A 10,604-nucleotide genomic window follows, 5' to 3' on the forward strand; every position below is an offset into this window, starting at 1 on the left:
AATCTCTAGGTTCATCCATGTTGCTGCAAATGGCATTATTTCATTCTTTTTTATGGCTGAGTAATATGTGTATATACACACACACACACATATGTGTATATACGTGTGTATACACACCACATCTTTTTTATCCATTCATCTGTCTATGGACATTTAGGTTGCTTTCATGCTTTGGCTATTATAAATAGCACTGCTATGAACATTGGGGTGCATGTATCTTTTTGAACTAGAGTTTACCCTGGATAGATGTCTCAGGCACCATATTGCTTGGTCTACTGTAAGCAACCTTAGCTACAGTTGATCACTTGAAGCACTTTCTTCACTAGTCCCTGGGGTACCACTCCCTCTGGGTTCTCCCCACTTCACCAGCAGTTCCTCCTCAATCTTTTTTTTTTTTTTTGGTATGGTTCCTTCTCCTCCTTATGACCTCAAAATCTTTGAGTGCCACAGGGCTCAGTTCTCAGTTTACACAAACTTAGGGGTAGGAAAGAGGGATTCATCTAATCCCATGATTTTAAATACCATTCATATACTGATAACTCCCCAGTTTCTATATCCATTTTGGCCCTCTCTCCTGAAAGCCAGACTCATATAGCCAATTGCTTCCCTAACAACTCTGCTTGGATGTCTAACTGATGTCTCTAATTTATCACATCCCAAACTAAACTTCTTATTTTCCCCTGAAATCTGCTATTGTGAAGTTTTTCCTATTTCAATAAATGACAATTACATGCTATAATTTTCTCTTCTCTAAAACCTTGAGATCGTCTTTGACACATCATTTGTTACCACATCCTACTTCCAATTCAATGTCAAATGCTATTGACTCTACTTCCAAATATATATCCAATCTAACAACCACTTCTAACCATTCTATTGACACGCTGAGTTTAGTCCAGCTCACCATCCTCTCTCATGTGGGTTAACAGCCTCCTAACTGTCTCCTTACTTCCTCCTCCACTCAGCTATAGTTTATTCTACACAAGGCAGTCATATCATATCTCTCTTCTGCTCAGTGTCTTCCAATAGCTTCCTATCTCACTCAAAGTAAAAGGCAAAGTACTATTAAGGGCCCAAGACCCTACACAATCTGTCTCCAGCAGATTAAGGTGGAAGCTTAGTTTCTACCAATTTCCTTATTCACCGCTGGGTACGATGGTCTGACTTCAGTCATCATCTCCTTGCTATTCCCCAAACATGGTGAAATATGCACCCACCTCAGGACCTTTGTAGATGCTGTTCTCTCCACTTGGACCATTTTTCTCCTGTGTATCCACATGAATTCCTACCTCCACCCCACCACCCAGATATCTAAGTTGATCATTCAGAGAAGAGACCTTCTCAGACATCTGAACCTGACCACACTATAAAAAAGGGAGCGTCCTCCTTCACCTCCTTATACCCTCTTTACCTGGATTTACTTTTTTACGGTGCTTATCAATCTTGACGTATTATATATTCCTTTATTTACTTATTGTCTATTCCCATAAAAACAAGCTATGGCATCAGGAGTTTTGTCTCTGTTTACTGTTATATTTATTATACTGGTGCTGAGTACAGTGCCCAGCAGGTGGTAGATTCTCAGTAATTATTTGTTGAATAAGTGAATGAATGAAGTGAAATTGACAGGCCATGAGCCACATTCACTGTAACCTCCACCACCTGGTTGTGAACCCATCCTCTGGAGCCTCAGAGATGGTCTCATCCCTAGAGAGCTGTCCTGTCCCCTCCTCTCAGGTCTTTGCTATTTCACAGTAAACATCTCTGGTTCTCTCCACAGTTCTTTAAAAAAGATGGTGGCTCTGACAGTGCCTCTGAGTATCTTCACACTCCAGGATGCAGTTTGCCTGGATTTAGGGATCTGGACACTTAAAATAAGTTAGTTGTTTTCTGACGATTTTCTCATCCACCTTGGGCTTCAGTTCTACTGTAGCGATGTTGGTTCTACCTGCTCATGCCTGAAGACAAGTCTCCTTGTTCTGCTTAAAGATTGGATGAATTAGGGATGTGAATGATGTAAGTGTCCTTTGATTAGAAGGAGGTAGCTAATAAAGCAAACCTGTAGAAACAGTTTATCACCCACGAAGCACTGTATAGCCTATGCACATGATGGATGCAAAAGTATTTCCTAAAAACCCTATTTAAAACTTAATGTGGGACTTCCCTGGTGGCGCAGTGGTTGAGAGTCCGCCTGCCGATGCAGGGGACGTGGGTTCATGCCCCGGTCCGGGAATATCCCACAAGCCGCGGAGCGGCTGGGCCCGTGAGCCATGGCCGCTGAGTCTGCGCGTCCGGAGCCTGTGCTCCACAACGGGAGAGGCCACAACAGTGAGAGGCCTGCGTACTGCAAAAAAAAAAAAAAAAAAAAAAAAACTTAATGTGGATGGTAGTCAGTGGCAGAAGACAGCACATTCAAATGGAGTAGAGTTTAATGAAGGGGTTATTTGCAAAGGCATGGGAAGGATGAAGGAAAGCAAGCCAGAGGTGCTGAAGCAATCAGGGGCAAGCCCAAGCTGGGAAGTGTAACCAGCGTGGCCTAAGAGGCAAGGGGAAAGGCCATTCCTACTCTTGGGGAGAGCAGCTAGCTTTAGGAGAGGCTGCCTGAGGTGAAGCAGGGAGAGTCAGGGGAATGAACATGAGAGTCAGGGGAATGAACATGCCCGCCTAACTCACTGCTGCCCTCCCATCTATGGCTAGTGCTATCCTTTTCAGTTCCCAAGTAGACACAAGGTAGCCAGGAGTCATTGATGTAGCCCACAAAGGCCAGCCTCCAGGGGCCCAGAGAAGGCTGCAGAGGGATGGAGGGGGGAATCTGAAGGAACCAATGGGGAAGATCCAGCAGGGTTTGCTTAGTAATAAACAACTCTTGAAAAGTGAAGGCTTTCCCAAATCGTTTTCTGTTGTGTCTGAAATATTTAATGATATGTATATATCAATTGTTTTAATCTTGAAGGTTTTCTTTTTTTCACTTTTGGTGGTGGTGGTGGTGGGATAATAGATTTTCCCCTTTGTTTTGCTTTCCTCTATTAAAATGACTTTATACATACAGTTCTTTAAAAAGTATTATGGGACTATACGATTCCATTTGGATGAAGTTAGGAACTGGCTAACCTAGTGGATGGAGATAGAAGTTAGAATAGTCGTTACCTCTGGGGAGGTGGTGGGTATTGGCTGAGAAGGGGAACAAGGGAACATTTCTAGGAAATGTCGATCTTGAACTATATCTTATATGGGCATCTATTTAGGTAAAAATTCATTGAGCTGTACACTTAAGTTTTATTTTTTATTGAATATAGTTGATTTATAATATCATATTAGTTTCAGGTGTACAACCCAGTGATTCAATATTTTTATAGATTATGCTCCATTTAAAGTTAGTGCAAAATAATGTCTAGGCAGGACCCGCCATTCACTCGCCTCACGCCTTCACAGTCGCGAGAGTCACCTCCCCACCAGAAAGGAAGAGGAGACCAGAGCCGAACTCTCTTCCTGCCGAGATGTCTGTTGGCATGCGATTAAAGTCCTACATGAGGCTGAGGGTCACATCGTGACATGGGAGATGAACACTGGTGAGGTGTATCGAGGGAAGCTCATTGAAGCTGAGGACAACATGAGCTGCCGGATGTCCGACATCACAGTCACGTACAGAGATGGCCGAGTGGCACAGCTGGAGCAGGTGTACATCCATGGCAGCAAGATCCGCTTTCTGATTTTGCCTGACATGCTGAAAACCACACCCATGTTAAAGAGCATGAAAAATAAACCCAAGGCTCAGGGCCGGTCGGGGAAAGGCTGCTATTCTGAAGGCCCCAGAGGCCGCAAGAGGGAGAGGACGTGGAAACATCTTCCAGAATCGAAGATAAATTTATCTGTTGGACAGAACTTTGCCCTTATTTTTTTCTTTTAGGTTATCTGGGTCGGGGGTGCATGCGTAGGTATATGTCCTAGGTTATCTTTTGAAATGTTTTTCTTTAGATCTGGGTAAATGTTAAACTAAATAAATATAGTGGGTTTTTTTCTTCTTGAGAATAAAAAAAAAGTATATTTCCCTGTGCTGTACAATATATCCTTGTTGCTTATTTATTTTATACATGGTAGTTTGCATCTCTTAATTCCCGCCCCTATCTTGTCCCTCCCCCTTCCCTCTCCCCACTGGTAACCACTAGTTTGTTTTCTGTAACTGTGAGTCTGTTTCTGTCTTGTTATATTTGTTTGTCTTATTTTTTAGATTCCACATATAAGTGATAACAGACACTATTTGTCTTTCTCTGTCTGACTTATTTCACTAAGCTCAATACCCTCTATGTCCATCCATATTGTTGCAAATGGCAGAATTTCATTTTTTAATGGCTGAGTAACATTCCATTGTGTGTGTGTGTGTGTGTATTTTTTTCTAGTTTCTTTTTTTTTTAATTTTTATTGGGGTATAGTTGCTTTACAATATTGTGTTAGTTTATACTGTACAGCAAAGTGAATCAGCTATATGTATACAAATATCACCTCTTTTGGTTTTCTTCTCATTTCTGTTTTTGTTTTTTTTTTTACATCTTCTTTATCCATTCATCTGTTGAGGACACTTAAGTTGCTTCTGTATCTTAGCTCTTATAAATAATGCTTCTGTGGACACTGGGGTGCACATATCTTTTCGAATTAGTGTTTTCATTTTATTTGGATATATATATATACCCAGGAGTGGATTTGCTGGATCACATGGTGGTTCTATTTTTGCTGTTTGAGCAACCTCCATACTGTTTTCCATAGTGGCCAGATTTATGCATTTTATTGTATGTAAATTATACCACAATAAAAAAATAAAAGAAAAAATAGTATGGTTATATCCTTGCAAGTGCAATGTTGATATGCAGTATTTTCAGATGTTTGTACAATCTATGTGAGCATTTGTATGCCAGATCTGCATTGTCTCATCTGCTCTCTCTACCCTTGTAATCTGCACTCAGTTTTTCAAGGGGCAAAGATAAGGGAGGGGTGTAGACTAGTCTCAGAGAAATCTATAGACAATTACCCTCAGTTGAAAATAAACATAATAAAACTATAGAAGTCTAATTTTTGCAACTCGAGAGGGTTTTTTCCACAGCTATTCACATCTAATCACTCTCACCTAATAAATGAATAGAATAGCTAATGTGATTAGACTAATTCACTATTCATCATGAATATTAAATGAACAGAATATTTTGCATTTCACCAGTCACATATCTTGAGTATTTACCTGATATTACAATCAGACATGTGTTAGATTTTCTCTCTGCTTCTGGGCCATAACTCATGGATAATTATAGTGTTTAATTAGCCCCACACAGCACTTGGCTGTTGGGTGTGGATGGAAATTACAGGATGTAGAAGGAACAAATCAAAGGCTGTAAAGGAAAGTAGCCCTTTGCTGTATCCCCTGGAAGCACAGTAGGGACCATGGGCAGTGCAGGGTGAATCATATTATTCCACTTGAATAGAAAAGACGTTGCTTTCAAAAAGATTTTTAAAGTACATTAAAAAAAAATACAATGAGTGAGCATGAAATGGAAAAGAGGTAGAGAGTTTAATGCACTCTTTATAAAGAGGCCTTTTTCCCCCTGATCATTCTTGACCGCCCCTTGCATTCGATGAAATCATAGAATCGTCAGTTGGTTGGGAGCTCTCTCCTAGCAACCTAGACAGGTAACTGCAGTGTCAGTCCAGCGAGCTGACTGCCAGAGGTTCAGATGACTGTTGCTCGGTCCTTGAGGCCTGGAAGTGCAATAAAGCAGTCTATATGGGGATATATGTATATGTATAGCTGATTCACTTTGTTATACAGCAGAAACTAACACACCATTGTAAAGCAATTATACTCCAATAAAGATGTAAAAAAAAAAATAGTCTGCTAGCTAAATGCCTAATTTCTCAAAGACATGCAATGATTCGAACCGATCCAATCTCGTCCCGCAAACATATAATGAACATCTTCGCTGGTAAGACACGGTGCTAAGACCTATGGAGGAGAGAGAAGTAATATAAGTAATACAATATCATACCCTCTAAGCTTGGGAAGTGTGGAAGGAGAAAGGGGAGATTCAAGAAACTGTTCTCAGAGGACAAATGAAGAGTGGTTCAAATAGGAGGGCAGAATCGTGCCCTGGAAAGAAAAAGAAAACATTTTGATGTGTACAACATGCTACACAGATGGAGTACAAAGCTAAATACGGTAGGCACAATTCTAAGATGGTCCCCAAGATTTCCCATGCTCCTTGTACGCATGCCCTGCATCGGTGCTGGGACTAGGACTCTGATGGACTTTACTCCAGTGACTAGGTTATGCTACATGGCACAGTGGATGACCTGACCCAATCACATTGGTCCTTTAAAAAGCAAAGAGCTTTCTCCAGCTGGTTGTACAAGAGGAGGTCAGAAAGACAGACTCCAGCTGCTCTGGAAGGAAGCAAACACTGTGTTGTGAATGGATAGTGGGGGCAGATGACAAGGAACTGCCAGGGAAAGCAGTTCTGGGCTGACAGGTAGCAGGAAAAGGGGCATCTCCGTCCAATGGCCTCAAGGACACAGATTCTTCCAAAAAAACAGTGATCTTGGAAGAGGACTCAGATGAGAACTGAAGCCCTAGCTGGCACCTTGATTTCAGCCCAATGAGACCCTGTGCAGAGAATTTATGCTCTGCCCAGTCTTCAGACATGTAGAAGCTTCGAGATGATAAATTTGTGTTGTTTTAAGATGCCAACTTTGTGGTAATTTTTAACGCAGTAATAAAAAGTAATATCCCAGGCAAGAATGAGGATTTAAAAGCTGTGATAAAAAAGAGTGAAATAGGGGAAAAGAGGGAGGTGGGATGTGGAAAGGGGGGAGGAGGGGGACAGGGAGAGAGAGAGGCGAGAGAGGCGATAAAGAAATGCACCCACATGAATAGTTTCGGGGAACTATTAATCATAAAGGAAATAACTCCTCTTTGCGGAGAAAGAATTTAAGAAGAGAAACAATGATTTACTACTGAATAATCCATGAGGGTTTCAGAGTAAATGCTTGGCTGGACCCCAAATCAGCCTGCTCTGGCAGCTAGCTCATCTGGGGACTTCTTCCCTCTGTTCAGTATGTGATTCAGGGCTTTCTCCCCCGAAGTCACAGGGCTGGGCTGGGTCACAGTTGCCAGTTTTGCTCTCATCTTGAATTGTCTCCACAAATTCTTCCTTTTTTCAGTATGGTCCAAACTGTGATATGTTATTGACTTGGAGATCCAGCAATTAGATCTTGAAGGGGAGAGCCTATAGCGCATGGCACGGTTTCCATTTTTCTGGGCTGTTGAGAGCCAGTTGAGGAGGTCAGAGGAGCCCAAAGACCCGGGCTCGAGTCTTGGCCGTATCTTCTCTAGCTGTGTGAATGTAAGATGTTATTGATCTTGGAATCTCTCCTGTAATTTGGGGAAAATTTCCAATTCTGACTTTTTTCTAATGCAGAGACGGTGGTGACGAAAAAGTGAGAAAAGTGGAGTGTCATATAAAGTATTATTACTATTTCAGCTTTGAGTGTGCGCTCAGTCGCTCATCGTTTATTTTAATCCCGAAGGTTCTGCATTAAAGTCTGTTAACACCCTAGTCACATAGGACCTACCCTTAAATATCACAATATTAGAATGTTTCTCCAAGTAATTAGAGACACAGAGAATTGGGGAATGAGATTGGTTGCCACTAGATAATATTATCATAAAGGTAAAATTCCATTGCAATGAATATTATTACGGTATTATGTTTCAGTGCTATCTTGAAACGAGTACTTTCTCTAATTATCTAAGACAAAAAAAGAGCCTGTATAAGATAGTGAAGGGCCCTCCTTTACAGTGAAAGAATTTTGATTGTGAGTTATCGCAGGAGACACGGAAAACTCCAGTTGAGCTGTTTGCAGCTCTTTTGTCCTGCTAGTAAATATTAACCTTCAGAGGTTCTTTTCGCTCTTCCAATATTATAGTGGCTAAAACAATCTTTCACTTAACTTCCAAACCACCACCAAAATCGAGTCATGAGGAGGAAAGTAGAAGTGGAGAGAGTCAAAACACCTTCCTCTTAGGGGGTAGAAAGCACTTCTTTTAACCTTTCAGCTCACTGAGGAGAGATTGGACACGCTGTTTTATCTCCAACTTCTGCAGATGGGAAAAAGCAGTGACATATCCCAACAAAACCCCATCCTCTGTGCACATGAAAAAGACATAAAAGAAAAGACAAGCTCATAGCTTTTTCACAGAAGGATGATACTTTTGGAACACAGCACTGTTTAAAGCGTTGATAAAATTATTTAATTTTTCCAGGCAAAACAAGAGAAAAGGTAAGGAAGGAATTTGATCTCTATGACTGTGTTTAACAGTCAGGTTCATTCCTGGAACAGATATTAACTGAGCACTTACAACACTGGGGCTGCAGCAGCATACAGGGCAGAACAGGCTTCTGCTCACGTGGGGTGCGGGTTCCCGTGGAGGGACAGGATGAATGAACTGGCAAATATACTGTATGTCAGGGGGTGGTAAAGTGCTGTGAAAAAAACTGGAGCAGGTCAGGAGGTGGAGGTGACAGCTGGAGGGGTAGTTGCTATTTACATAGGGTGGCCAGTGAAGGTGGTGCTGATAAGGTGACACTTGAGCTGGGAACTGAAGAGAGTGTTGAGGAAGCAAGTCATGTAAAAATGTGGGGGAAGACAGTCCCCAACCAGGGACCAGCAAACTCAAGTGCCCTGAGCCAAAAGCAGGTTCAGCCTTGATTCATGCCTTCATTGATTCATTCATACAGTCTCTCTTTCGTTCGTTTTTTTCTTACAAATAATAACTCAATGCCAATTATGTTCTTCTAGGGAACATCGTTTTGTGAAACTTGTACTACATTTTGGTTATGAAATGCATATTTGTTGACCAACTAATCAGTATACTTTGGCATAGGAGGAAAATAATGAGGTAGGTAAGATTCTCACCCTAAAATGAATACAGTCCATTCTAAGAGACAGACATATACAAATAAATGTAGCACCCCAGGAGGCTTCAGGTTATTGGGAAAATAGCTGGGCTTTGGAGAGAGAGATCCTGGTCCAGGCTTTTTAAACACCTAGCCCTGGGTAAGTGACTTTCTTCCTTGAGCCATAGAGTGTGGGGCAAGTGATATCTACTGTGTAGAACTCTTGTGAAGAGTAAATGAGATGACCTCTATAAAATATAGAGCAAACAGTAGGCATTCAATTAATGTACCTTCTCTTCCATCTCTCCTGATATAGTAGTATGATATGACTGACTAGTTGAACACATACTACGAACATAATCTTAATACTTGGCACCCTTTATTGTGATTACCGATGATGGGCCTATCTCACATACAAAACCGAGGTTTTCTTGAAGATAAGCGACATCGTGTTAATAACCATTGTTTCTACTGGGCCCAGCCTAACATGTAGCATATAGTGGGGTATTCAGTAAATGTTTACTGACTGAGTAGAGCTAACAAGTGCTCGGAACAGGAGTGGTCAGAACCATATCTGCCATGGATCATTACATAGAAGGAGAGAAAGGTTAAATTAATCATTTTTGATTTACAACAGTGGTCAGAGGTCAGGTTTTCTATGTGATCTGTATAGGGCCTGGACCATTAAAAAATTATTTAAAATTCCTCTGAACATGGTATATTTCAGAGGCCTGTCTAGGAATCAAACAGGGTGCTTACACACATTTCTTTTATAATGTGTTTAAGTAATTAGGAAATGATAAACCCTTCATTCTTAATGGCAGTAGACACATAATTCAATCCCATGGATGGTGCAGCAGACCATATTGTCCCTAAGTTTCAACTTCTCGTAAGTGAACTTAGTTAATTTCATTTTCTCTTTCTACTCTTGCACACGCTCAGGCAGAGCCGCCGAGCAGCTTTTTCTTTTTTAATTTTTATTGGAGTATAGTCGGTTTACAATGTAGTGTTAGTTTCAGGTTTACAGCAAAGTGAACCAGTTATACACATACCTATATCCACTCTTTTTTACATTCTTTTCCATATAGGTCATTACCAAGTACTGAGTAGAGTTCCCTGTGCTATACAGTAGGTCCTTGTTAGTTATCTATTTTATATATAGTAGTGTGTATATGTCAATCCCAATCTCCTAATTTATCCCTCCCCCACCCACCCTTTCCTCCTGGTAACCATAAATTTGTTTTCTACCTCTGTGACTCTATTTCTGTTTTGTAGATAAGTTCATTTGTACCCATTTTTTAGATTCTGCATATAAGCGATATCATATGATATTTGTCTTTCTCTGTCTGACTTCACTCAGTATGACAATCTCTAGGTCTATCCATATTGCTGCACATGGCATTATTTCATTCTTTTTTAAGGCTAATATTCCATTGTACCACGTCTTCTTTACCCATTCCTCTGTCGATGGACATTTAGGTTGCTTCCATGTCCCGGCTATTGTAAATAGTGCTGTAATGAACATTGTGGTGCATGTGTCTTTTTGAAGTATGGTTTTCTCCGGATATATGCCCAGGGGTGGCATTGCTGGATCATAAGGTAGTTTTTTAAGGAATCTCCATACTGTTCTCCATAGTGGCTGTATCAATTTACATTCCCACCAAC

The 10,604-nt window shown here is 41.0% G+C and overlaps 1 protein-coding gene across 1 annotated transcript; it reads left to right on the top strand.

The window, feature by feature from the left end:
- The first annotated feature begins 3,388 nt into the window (after positions 1 to 3,388).
- Positions 3,389 to 3,907, top strand: LOC132526556 (small nuclear ribonucleoprotein Sm D3-like). Its single transcript, XM_060160895.1, has one exon. The coding sequence runs from the start codon at positions 3,560 to 3,562 to the stop codon at positions 3,905 to 3,907; it is 348 nt and encodes a 115-aa protein (XP_060016878.1). The 5' UTR covers positions 3,389 to 3,559.
- The last annotated feature ends 6,697 nt before the right edge of the window (positions 3,908 to 10,604 follow it).

Source organism: Lagenorhynchus albirostris, chromosome 9, assembly GCF_949774975.1.
Source record: "Lagenorhynchus albirostris chromosome 9, mLagAlb1.1, whole genome shotgun sequence".
Taxonomy (NCBI): Eukaryota; Metazoa; Chordata; class Mammalia; order Artiodactyla; family Delphinidae; genus Lagenorhynchus; species Lagenorhynchus albirostris.